A 12791-nucleotide genomic window follows, 5' to 3' on the forward strand; every position below is an offset into this window, starting at 1 on the left:
GAAAGAAGGAAGGAAGGAAAGAAAAGAAAGAAAGAAAGAAAGAAAGAGAAAGAAAAAATGCCTCGCAAGAGGAAATGTATTGCCAGTATAAGCTCCTCTTTATCTGAATACCCCCTCTATGTCTACATTTGGCTTTGGGAAGTTGCCACCTCTTTGGGAATTTGGCCCATTAAAATATGGCAACTCCAAACTAAATGAGTGGTGGGGGGAAAAAATATCAGGAAACCTAGAAGAGTATAAGAAAACATCCTTATGTCGTTTTGCAAAAGTAATGTAACCCTGTTATTTTTCTGGTGCCCCTTGTTGACTTAAGAAGTCACTCTGTGGGGCGCCTGGGTGGCTCAGTCATTGAGCATCTGCCTTTGGTTCAGGTCATGATCCCAGGGTCCTGGGATCGAGCCCCACATCGGGCTCTCTGCTCAGCAGAAAGCCTGCTTCTCCCTCTCCCACTCCCCCTGCTTGTGTTCCCTCTCTCACTATGTCTCTGTCTGTCAAATAAATAAAATCTTTAAAAAAAAAATAAGTCACTCTGTGTTAGCCTCGTCACTAAAGCCAATCTGCCACAAAAAGTGTAAAAACAAAAAAAGTACTATATTGCCTGTGATTATAGACAAACATATCCCACATCATATACTCAAATGTTTACAGAATCCCAGATTTTAGAGAAGACTACATTTATTGCCTGAAGCAAAGTAAAAAGTCAAACCACCCACCCTGAGCTGCCGTCCCCTCATCAGGTCATTCTGTCAACTGACGCCCACTCTGGTGTGTGCACAGGCATGTTAAGTGCCTTTGAACTCTAAAGCAATTATCCTGGCAGGCAATCCACTACTACCTCCTTTTCACCTCCTCGCTTGATCTCAGAAAGAATGGATTTATTTACTTCTTCAGAAAAAAAAATTAAAGCTACAATTTACCTTTAGACAGACTTTTTTTTTTCAACTTGTGCTCAGAAGATAGATGATGACAAGTTGAATGGGATTTTCTGTTTAAGCAGATTGAAGGGAAAGGACATTGGAGATGGAGAAAACAAACTGGCAGCCCAGACCTAGCTTCTCTGCCAACCAGCTCTGCACTTGGAACAAGTTATGAACTCCCCTGAGCCCGTTTTCCCAGCAGTAAAATGGGGATATTAATAGCTCCCTGTTTATCTCACTGTTTGGACAAGCAAGGTCATATGTGTTAAAATACTTAGTAAACTGTAAGAGGATCATACAAATTTATGGAAGTACTACTTCTTAAATCTCCAAACAAAATCATTGAAGGGATTCTATTATATTTACATTTCTCTTGATAAACCAAGATGTCCAATACTTAGTAGCCTAATTCAAGAAACAGCCATTGAAATGCAGTTTATGCTTACAGAGAACTCTCGACTTCACCTTAATTCAAACTTTTGCTTAAGAATGAAATAACTTTGTGAGCTCTGTGAATTGTGTAGACTGATGAATCACAGACCTGTACCCCTGAAACAAATAATACTTTATATGTTAATAAAAAATTTTTTTAAAAAAGAATGAAATAACTTGGGGTGCCTGGGTGGCACAGTTGGTTAAGCATCCAACTCTTGGTTTCAGCTCAGGTCACGATCTCAAGGTCATGAGATCAAGTCCCACGTCAAGCTCCAAGCTCAGCATGGAGTCTGCTTAAGAATCCCTCTCCCTCTCCCTCTGCCCCTCCCCCCCACTCTTCTCTGCATATATATATTAAATAAGTAAATAAATCTTTAAAAAAAAAAGGATGAAATAACTTCAGGCACGCCTGGGTGTGTCATTCAGTTAAGCGTCCAACTCTTGATTTAGGCTCATCATGATCACAGGGTCATGAGTTCAAGCCCCAGGTAGGGCTCCACGCTCAGTGGAGAGTTTGCATTTCTCCTTCTCCCTCTCCCTCTGTCCCACACCCCGCTCACACTCGCTCTTGCACTCTCTCTCTAAAATAGATAAATAAATCTTATTTTTTTAAAAAAAAGAATAAAATTACTTTTGTTTAAGATAATTCATGGGAACAACCTCCTGCAGGGCAGGAAGCCAGGTCTCTCTCCAGATTGCCAGGTCATGCTCATTCCAGGCACTATCCTGGGTCCCCAGTGAGGCAGGTCTCCCACCCAACATGGGTAATCTCCTTTCTGGAATACTGTCGTGTGCCTCGTTTTGCACACCTCAGGTAAAGAGATTTCTGCCCAAATGCAGGCTGCTCAGAGAAAACATGGAAAATAAAACCACGGGAAAAGATCAATGAATCATAGATTATTCTGCCTAGAGAAGAGAAAATTATGGAAGAACGCCAGAGTAGCATGGTTGTAAAAGTTGTTCATTTCCACTGAAGACCAAACATGCGGAGATGGTGGTGATATCCTGGTAAATGCTTACAACCAGCGCTCCTGAGAAAAGGCAGGTGTGTGTTTATTACAAATTTTACTGATATAAACAACGCACGGCACACAATGTACAAATAAAAACAGATATAAAATTCTTTAGTGTAAATGCTATACAGCCAACTGATTCTCACAGAACCTTTTCATTGCTTTTCACCAAATTGCTCTACCTGTAACTAGCCTATGGTTGCAACTCACCTTTGGTTTGACATCCCCTTCTACTAACTCTTTTCCCAATAAATTTACTGCTATTAAATCTGATGAGCGATCCACTGTTCAACTATTCCTCACCCTGATACAAATTATATTCATTAAACTGAAGCCGCTCTCAGCTTTGGCACTAGATCCGACATGTTTTTTAAAGTTTAATCTGCATGATTAACATTTTCTCCATCACTTTAATTCTAGGCAATCAACAAAACAGTAAATCAAGCCCCTATTTGTAACACTTACCCATTTCTGTGGTATAAATATTCTCACTATAACCAAAAGAAAGAAAAGAACAAAGGACAGAAAGAAATCTAACCAACTTTTCCTCCCTTCATAAGTTGCTCAGTGACAGGAAAGGACTGGTGTCTTTTATTGTGATCTGAAACTCCAATATGTACCACTATTTTCAGAACCGAGAGAAAAAACTCCCACAAACTGACAGCCTTTAGTGACTCTCCAACCCCAGCAGAGTCTGACACATGAAGACTGGCAATGAAGGGCACTATGAAGTTAGAGCACTACTTTCTTTTTTCCAAATGTTAGACTTCAGTAAATGATGCATCCTCTTTGAAAGCAACTCACATTGTTAATGCGTATGAGATCGCTGTCAACTCTAACACTTAAGATTTTTTTTCCACTTGAAATACTTCTTATTAAATGAAGCCTCCTCTACTCAGAGCTTGAGTAGTCAACTATTTGAAACTAAGTATGGGACTTCATATTTGTTTCCCTTAACTTTCGTCTCATTAGATTTAGCCAGTTTTCTGAGTTATTTGTTAGTCTTGACCCTTGTCATCCAATGTATTCCTTCTAGCATTTTATCATGCCTTCTGTATTTTCATCCAAGATATTAGTAAAAGGTCTGAATGGGTCAAGTTCTAACAGTAAGGCTCATGGCTTTCTCCAAGTGACATTACTTCATTTGTTATCTGGGCTACCTTCACCAAACCCAGCTGACTTCACTGTTACGCAGAGTGTATTTCTCCATTTTGTCTCTAGGGATACCTGTAAGCTATGCGATACTTTGCTTAAGTTTAAGTACACTGTGTCTGTATTATTGTCTATTAGTCCCATGAAACAAACAATTGAGGCTAGTTTGGTGTTACTTATTCAGAGTGAACCTACCCAGGCTTCTAGTGAACACTCCTTTCCAAGGATACAGGAGATATCTACTTATCTTTAGACAATTTTGCTGGGATTAATATCCCAAGCTTTCTTATGTGTACTTTCTAGAGCCTACCATTCTCTGTTGATGTAAATTAGGATTTTGTCTGACTCTCTCTAGCCTGTAAGTGCCTCTCCCATTTACTCTTATTCCACAAACATTAAGGCTACCACAACCTACATTTAGATACTGTCTTGGGATATAATTTATCTGCAATATTTACAATCCATTTAAAACAGCTAATGTCTTTCAATCTCTTAACCTATTTAGGGCTTAAATATTTGCTCTTCCTCATTGTGTGAAGACCATGTTCCCTGGTAAAAAGACAAAAGCAAAATAGCATTGTAAGGTTCTGCTTTCTCTTTGCCATTTGCTAACATTAGGCTAATCTGCTCCTAAAAAATGGGCTTAAGAAAAAGAAAATAAGTCCTCAACAAACGGTGTTGGGATAACTGGATATCTACATATAAAAGAATGTACTTGGACTACCTCACATCATACACAAATTTTAACTCAAATGGATTTTTTTGAGTGAAAACTATAACAGGAGTAAATCATCATGACCTTGATAATGATTTTCTAGCTACAAAACCACAAGCACAAATGAAAAGGAAAAAATGATAAATTGGACTTCCTCAAAATTAACAACTTCAGTGCTTCAAATGACACCATCAAGAAAGTAAAAAGGCAGGGCACGGGGTGGCTCAGTCAGTTAAGCATCTGACTTGGCTCAGATCATGATCTCAGGGTCCTGGGATCGAACCCTGCATTGAGCTCCCCCTTTCGAGCTCCCTCCCTGCCAACGTGCTCCTTGTAGGGCCTGTGTCAGGCCCAGGTCCCTGCGTGTTGCATCCCATGCTCAGCAGGGAGTCTGCTTCTCCCTCTCCCTCTCTCCATCCCTCACCGCTGCTCATGTGTGCTCTCTCTCAAATAAATAAATAAAATCTTTTTTAAAAAGTAAAAAGGTAACCCACAGAATGAATGAACATACTTGCAAATCATGTATATCATATGAATCTAGAATAGGTCTATGATATGGGTCTATGAGTCCAGAATATATGGAGAACTTACAACTCCATAATGAAAAGACAATCCAATTTAAAAATGGGCAGAGGATTTGAAAAGACATTTCCCCAAAGAAGATATGCAAATGACCAATAAGCGCATGAAAAAAATGTTCACCAGCATTAGTCACTGGGGAAGTGCAAATCAAAGCTACAATTTGAACAGTTTGTTTTTTTTTTTGAAGTGATGAAAATGATCTAAAATTGACTATGGTGATGGTTGCACATATCTGTAATTTACTAAAAAACATTCAATTGTACACTTTAAATGAGTAAATTGTACAGAATATAAATTATAGCTGTATAAAGCTGATCAAAATAAAACACACAATGATGTCACTTCACACCAATAACAAGTATTGGTAAAGGTGTGGAGAAACTGGAACTCTCATACATTGTTGGCTGGAATACAAAATGGTGCAACCATTCCAGAAAAGAGTTCAGCAGTTCTTCAACATGTTAAACATAGAGATACCACATGACCCAGCAATTTCACTCTGAGGAATCTACACAAGAGAAATGAAAAAATATGTCCACAGAAAAGCTTGTACATGAAGGTTCTTAGCAGTATTATTCATCATTGCCAAAAAGTAGATATAACATAAATGTTCCTCAACAGAAGAATGGACAAACAAAATATGGTATATCAATACAACAGAATATCATTCAACAATAGAAGGGAATGAAGTATTAATACAAGCTACAACATGGATGAGCCCCAAAAATGTTATGCTGAATGAAAGAAACCAGTCACAAATGACCTCATATCATAAGAAATGTCCAGAATAAGCAAATCTATAGACAGAAAGTAGATTACTGGTTGTCTAGGGCTAGAGGCATCAGGGTTTGGGGGGCAGGAAGGGGAGTGACTACTAATGGGCTCAAGGTGATTTTGGGGTGATGAAAGTTTCTAAAATTAGATTACGGTGATACACAACTCTAAATACACTCAAGCACACTGAATTGTACATTTTAAACAAGTGAATTTTATGATACGTAAATTTTATTTCAATAAGGTTGTTTTAAAAAAAAGAAAAAGAGAACAAACCTTTGGAAAATGGAGGAGGGGTAAAACTGGGTACTGAAGCTGGAAGCAAGAAGGGCTAGAAAGGAAGAGAGTTAACAAATGGGACCCCGGAGGTTTGAAAGGTGGTCCTATAGAAGCTGACCAAGAAGGGAATAAGGAGCAGACCTGGCAAGGGGGAACTTGAAAGAGCATCACCTGAGTGCCCAGGCAGGACAGGGGAGGCCAAAGGAAACAAGCTAAAGGCCCCTGAGCTAAACCACATTTAGCCCTTAATGGCACACCAGTTATAAAAGGTTTGGTAAGATCAGAAGATTTTAAAGAGTAAGAACTGATAGATACAATACCCACAAGTGAAAAAAAAAAAAAAAATGAGGTCAAGAGCGAGAGTGGATGCATTGGCCTCCAAGGATACTCTGTATGGTAAAATATCATTCTCCTAACTTACAAATAAGGAAACTGGGGCTCAGAGAGGTTAACTAATGTTCTCACGTTGCCAGAGCTAGCAAGGGATGTAATCTACATCTTTCTGACTCTACCGCTCCCACACACACACACACACACACACACACACACACACACACACACACACACTGTCTTCTTCTTCTTCTGAAATCCAAATTCCTCCTGAAACCACATTGGTTTTTTAAATTCCACCCTCTGCTTCTTCATCAGGTTCATTTTTAGTTGTACTATCAGAACAGAAACTTTTAGAAACTACTACCAATCATGAGTTATGTACTTACCTGGAGTTAATGGGTAGGGATAATATTTTTCTCTCGGCTTTTTTTTTCACTTTGCTCGAGTCCAGAGGTGTGGCTAAGTAAGCCCAGCATTCTCTCCTACTCGGAAATGAAATGGCCATGGCCTCTCACATTTCGGCTACCAGTGCTGCCTTGATCATATTCACAGTTCCTCTTGTTTCCTTTGTCTTCAGAAATTAAAACTCTCATCAGGGCAAGGCAAAAGCTTAGGAGCTGCTCCACTCCATTGTTGGTGCTCCTGTCACACGTGACCCCTGGGAACTATAGGGGACCCTGCACTAGCTGAGCGACCTGAATTTGGAAAAATTGTTCATAAACCCTCACAGTTCAAGACCTAGGAGTCATCACTTCTGCTTTTACTTTCACCTAATACGTTTCACGTGACTTCAGTCTAAGATACTGTCCTGTCACCGTTACGGCTACCTTCCCACACAAACATCTGTCAGAGCCTATCTGCTTCACTGGAAGAAAGATTCCCCTTCTGGAGCAGTCACTGCGGGTTGCCTATCCAACATCCACTTACTCCTTACTTCTTGACAGAACCCTTATTCTGTCCGGGTAGCCCGTTCCTTGGTGTAGGAAATGGCTCCTCACAGGCCTCTATGCCAGTAGTCGGCATTTTCTGCAAGGGCCAGATAACGAATATTTTGTGCTTTGCAGGCTGTAAAGTCTCTGCTGCAACCACTCAACTCTGACATTGTATGGTGAAAGCAACCACAGGCAATGGGTAAACAAAGAGCATGGCTATGTTCCAATAAAACTTTACTTACAGAAACAGACATCAGACTGGATTTGGCCCGAAGGCTATACTCAGCTGACCCCAGGCCTAATTCAATGGGACCAATATAGTTCCATTTATTTTGCTAGTGATTGGTTAGACATGGCATATGATACAACCATGGCCAATACGAGATTAAAAATATATATATACATATCCTCCTCCTGGGACTCTTTCTTCCTTAAAAAGATTGTGAGCTGGATTATCATCACACTGGCATGCGATGCCTGGAAATGACATGGCTATTTTGAGACCATGGAAATTTGGGAGCCATTTTGATCTGAAGCACACCCAGAGGTTTCCTTAATTGTAAACAGAGAATAATAATACCTACCTATGAAACTCAAACAATGTAAAGTAAATCAAGTGCTTAGCAGTATGGATATAGAGCAAGCATCCAGTTAAGGAGAGCTTCTAAGCTAATTTTACTCTATGTTACTGTGCCCATAAAAAAGCTATGTAAGAGGTGCCTGGGTGGCTCAGTTGGTTAAGCGACTGCCTTCAGCTCAGGTCATGATCCCAGAGTCCTGGGACTGAGTCCCTCATCCGGCTCCTTGCTCAGCGGGGAGTCTGCTTCTCCCTCTCCCTCTGTGCCCCCACCACCCTGCTCACGAGATCTCCCTCTCTCTCTTTCTCTCTCTTTAAAAAAAAAAAATGCTAGGGGCGCCTGGGTGGCTCAGTCGGTTAAGCGTCTGCCTTCGGCTCAGGTCATGATCCCAGGGTCCTGGGATCGAGCCCCACATCAGGCTCCCCGCTGAGCAGGGAGCCCGATGTGGGCTCTGACCCTCCCCCCATCTCATGTGCTTTCTCTCTCATTCTCTCTGTCTCTCAAATAAATAAATAAAATAAAATCTTAAAAAAAAAAAATGCTAGGGTGCCTGGGTGGCTCAGTCGTTAGGCGTCTGCCTTCGGCTCGGGTCATGATCCCAGGGTCCCGGGATCGAGCCCCTCCTCGGGCTCCCTGCTCCGCAGGAAGCCTGCTTCTCCCTCTCCCACTCCCCCTGCTTATGTTCCCTCTCTCGCTGTGTCTCTCTCTGTCAAATAAATAAATAAAATCTTTAAAAAAATTTAAAAATAAAATAAAATAAAATGCTATGTAAAAGGTAGGTGTTCAATAAAAACTTTGAAGATGTACTTGGACATTTTTTCTTCCAAGAACAAGGCTGGACTTGCCCTGTTTCAATTTACTCTGACCGGGACCTTCCTGTAATAAACAGCACATTCACGGGGCTTCTTTTTAGAATTCAGCCTGTGATCCTCACCTGAACGGAGCTGGGGGTTGGCCCCCTTGGTACTACACTCCAACCAGCCACAGGGCAGTCCTAAAATATCACACTTCTGATAAGCAAAACTAATAACCATGGAAATGATCTGAGTAGCTGGGTCCGTGGTAAGACTTGTCAGTAAGATTAGACACACTAGTCAAGAACGGCATAATTCGTCAACATTGTTCCTCTGCAGTAGGTAACACACGAGGCGCTTTTGCTTTTGAAGACAACCCTTGTTGCTATTGTTGAGAGTAAACAAAACAACACAATTACATGAAATTATACTAAAATTTTAAAATAGGGCCAAAACGTGCTAGTCTAAGAATCTAACAAATTCTGTCTTTTTTTTTTTTAAGATTTTATTTATTTATTTGACAGAGAAAGAAACAGCGAGAGAGGGAACACGAGCAGGGGGAGTGGGAGAGGGAGAAGCAGGCTCCCAGCCGAGCAGGGAGCCCAATGTGGGGCTCGATCCCAGGAACCTGGGATCAAGACCCGAGCCGAAGGCAGATGCCCAATGACTGAGCCACCAAGGCACCCCACGAATTCTGTCTTGAACAGATGGGAGGACCAACCAACTGCAGCTTTAATAAAAGCAGATACCATGAAATTCTAACTCCTTTTTAAAAAGACCTTCTGGACCCCTTAATCTCAGAGGCTTCCTCAACTTCCCAGATAAAAAGTTATGTCCATTGGCCCTTGCCGCTCACAGTGTGGTCCACAGACTGGCAGCATCGACATCTCCTGGGAGCTTCGGACAAATGCAGCATCTTGCGTCCCACCCCAGACCTACCTGAATCAGACCCCGCATTTTATCATGATCCCCAGGTAATTTGTATGCATGTTAATGTTCACTGCACTTGCTTTTTCCTAAGGATTATGCTCAGCTATATAAAAATATTAAGACATTCATGCAGAGAAGTTGGAATATGAACTTATATGAGGAAACTAAGTAGTATAGAACACTCTCAATTTTCAAGTTCATATCCTTTTTTTAAAGATTTTATTTATTTGCCAGAGAGAGAGTGAGCGAGCACAAGCAGGGGGAACAGTAGAGGCAGAGGGAGAAGCAGACTCCCCACTGAGCAGGGAGCTGGATGCAGGACTTGATCCCAGGACCCCAGGTTCATGACCTGAGCCGAACGCAGACACTTTACCAATTGAGCTACCCAGGCGTTCCTTTAAGTTCATTAATGCTACTGCTTTCATGCTAAATGTTCTGAAGGTAGTCATGTTGTGATTTTTTTTTCATTCCTAACAGCATTCTATAATTATCCTACATGTTGCCAAAATTAAAATATATAAATGAACCTGGAAAAAAAACCTTATAGGCAAAAATGTAGAATAAGAAACAGAAACCTTATGTATAGCTTAAAGAAATAATATCTGAAAAGTGAAAAACTAATCAATTATTTATGTTGTCTCTAAGGCTGGCAATTGCTTCACAATACAGCGGTTAAACTAAATAGTTAATTGGGTGTTGTGCAGACAACCACTGTTGGGAAAGAAAGAATAAATCAGCAAAGGCTGCTAGAAATCCTTGTCAGGTTTTTAAACAGTTCAACTATTATACTCTTCAAAAATATCTAGGTTTTCAAATATATGGTTGGTAAGTGGACTCCCTTTTCTCAAATACAGTCTGATTAGGAACACCCATATATAAAAGAGCTCCCTGAGGAGAGAGGCAGGAAAGAATGGAACCCAAGGGCCTTTTTATAGCAGACCCCTTGCCTTTCACTGCCTGTTAAAAGCAACCTAGCCTTTAAGGTTTCATACAAATGAGCTTTTGCTTCACTTTGCACATGTATATTTCTTCATGTAACGTTACAAAAAGCCTATGCACTGAGATAAGTTATTAAGCCCTTTTTAGAGTTAGGAAAACCAAGTCTCAGAAAAGTTGAAAACTCATCCAGGGTCAATGGTGGTAAAGCGAAGGCTTAAATCCAGGATTTCCTGACTCCAAATTCTAGGCTCTCAACTGCCAACCCATATGTTGTTTCTAATGCTTCTCATGGTTCCTCCTGGTTGAAATTACTCTTCCATCCTTTGGTACCTTCAGAGCATTTTTTTTTTTTTTGTCCACAGCATATGTCATATCCTGCCTCACAGTACAATTTTTCTTCCCTGTGACTCACATGCTCCTGGAGAGGGAACACTATGTTCTGCTCATCACTAATGACCAAGCAATAATTTATAAACAGCAAACAGTGTTCTGGGGTTTGCCTTGTAAGGGACTTGCCCCTAGACGCAGACTCCTGAAAATGCAAAGCATTCACCAAGCCGCTTTTGCTTCAGCTACGGCACATTTACTACCACTGTGATCAACTGGCTGGTGGGGGCATGTGACTAGTTCTCACCAACATAATCTGAGTGGAATAGTCCATTCCAAGCTGAAGAGTTCCCAGAAGGCTTTCCTAAATTCTCTCTCTTTCCTCCCTTCTGGCTGGATGCAGTGGATCCAGTGAGGCTGCCTAGGCCCAAAAAGATGTGGAGACACTGGATGGAAGTATAACTGAGTGAGTGACTGGGAAATGTGAAAGGGCAAGTAAGAAATCCATTGTGTTTAGCCACTGAGCTGGGAGCTGTTTGTTATAGCAGCTGGCCTTCCCTAGCAGATACATTCCCACTTATCCTATGTCCACCACTGAGTTCTCTGAGTTAACAAGTATTCTTTCACAATAGAAATGTTTCCAAACAAATTAGGGCTACAAGGTATTCTTACTTTAGGGTGTTAGAAAAAAATATAAACTTTAGAATAAGGAAGAGACTATTGAATACCCTTGTAATGGCATGCTGAAGCCTCTGAAAATTGCATGATTCCATTAGGGCTCTGCACTGCCTTTGGACTATTTTACAACTCTTTAAATTGTAGGTAACTCAGAGCAATTCAAACAATTCTTCTCTAGATGAAAAAAATTGGAAAAAGTCACCCAGCATCCATTTCTAAATTCATTTTAATGGTCCCTGAGTCTATGTAAATTTATGATTCTTTAATCTCTGCTTTGAACTGGTTGTAGCATCTGTCTGGTTCCTTTATTAATTAATGAGTTTTTCAAAATCTCTGACACATTTTCATCTTATAGCTGAATAAGAATCATGATTAATTCTAATTTTAAAATGTATCTTTTAACAACTATGAATTATTGATGTCCCTCAAAAGTCTCCAAACCAAGGTCTTTGAGAAAGAGTGTTTCGATACAGAGAAAGGAATTAAGAGAACACCGAGGTCCCTCTGGATGCCAGGGAGGTCCTGCAGGGGTACCACCTGAGCTCAAAGGAAGAGTGCAAAGGTGAGGATGAGGAGGATGGTGACCAGGAAGGAGGAAGAAAAGGCTGCAAGATTCCTCTGAAAACAAACTTCCCAGCATCATAGTTTTTCCCACGGTTTGCCCCAACCCTGTTTTTATTAGTGGGTTAAGTCCATGAGTTGTCTCTGTGGTTTCAGGGGCTCAGCCCTGAATAGTAAGGGCTATGTGGCAATAACTCTTCACCTTATCTCTCTGTGCATGGCCTCCCTGACCCATCTGCTTCCCATGTGGCAGGGCTCAGAAGCCCAAGGACTTGGTCCTGCAGGATGTGCAACACTTTATCAGGCTTGTGATAAACAAAACCAGGTAATCATTCACCTGCTGCCTATGGCTGATTTCATATCAGACCTATGCAGTTGGAAGTCGCCAACATTACTTTGAGTATTTATCCCCAAGGATTCATCACATCCATCCTGTTTCGAACAGTTGCTGTCCTCTTTCAAAAGGAGCAACTTAAAATTCAAATCCCATTATTTTAGAAATATTTCAGCCCTGCAGGAAAACTTAGAGATGGAAGATGTAAATCAAAATTCCCTCAGCTGTGAGCACTCCTCCACTTTAAATTCCTTCCCTGGGTCTCGCTAATCTGTATGTTTATGAAGTTTATTTTAAAGATGCTCCACATGAATTGAAACTGGGACCCGTTGTTGACTGTATATCTATATTTTGTGCCAGGTTCTGTGAAAGAATCTTTTTGTCCAACAGAAAAGCAGAACAGTTCTGAGTTGGAAAAGCAGAACCCTGCAGTTATCAATCCTCAAATGCTGAAATGAAATGAACAAGTTCACAGGGTGACTTCAACCACCCCTGATCACTAAGCTTGGCTTTGAGGC

General features: G+C 40.8%; 1 protein-coding gene across 5 annotated transcripts in view; it reads right to left on the reverse strand.

Annotated features, from left to right (window-relative positions):
- The window catches only part of ARMH4 (armadillo like helical domain containing 4), a 128526-nt gene that overhangs the window by 66144 nt on the left and 49591 nt on the right, over positions 1–12791 (reverse strand). Inside the window, exon 6 of one of the 5 annotated variants that reach the window (XM_073895273.1) lies at positions 5214–5322. The exons of the other annotated variants lie outside the window; for them this stretch is intronic. Within the exon in view, the coding sequence (XP_073751374.1) occupies positions 5309–5322 (14 nt within the window). The 3' untranslated portion in view covers positions 5214–5308. Of the gene's footprint in view, positions 1–5213; positions 5323–12791 lie in introns of those variants that run through there. 5 annotated transcript variants of the gene reach the window in all.

Source organism: Callorhinus ursinus, unplaced genomic scaffold (genome assembly GCF_003265705.2).
Source record: "Callorhinus ursinus isolate GAN/ISIS: 27379988/994484 unplaced genomic scaffold, GSC_fseal_2.0 scaffold8, whole genome shotgun sequence".
In the NCBI taxonomy this organism is placed as follows: Eukaryota; Metazoa; Chordata; class Mammalia; order Carnivora; family Otariidae; genus Callorhinus; species Callorhinus ursinus.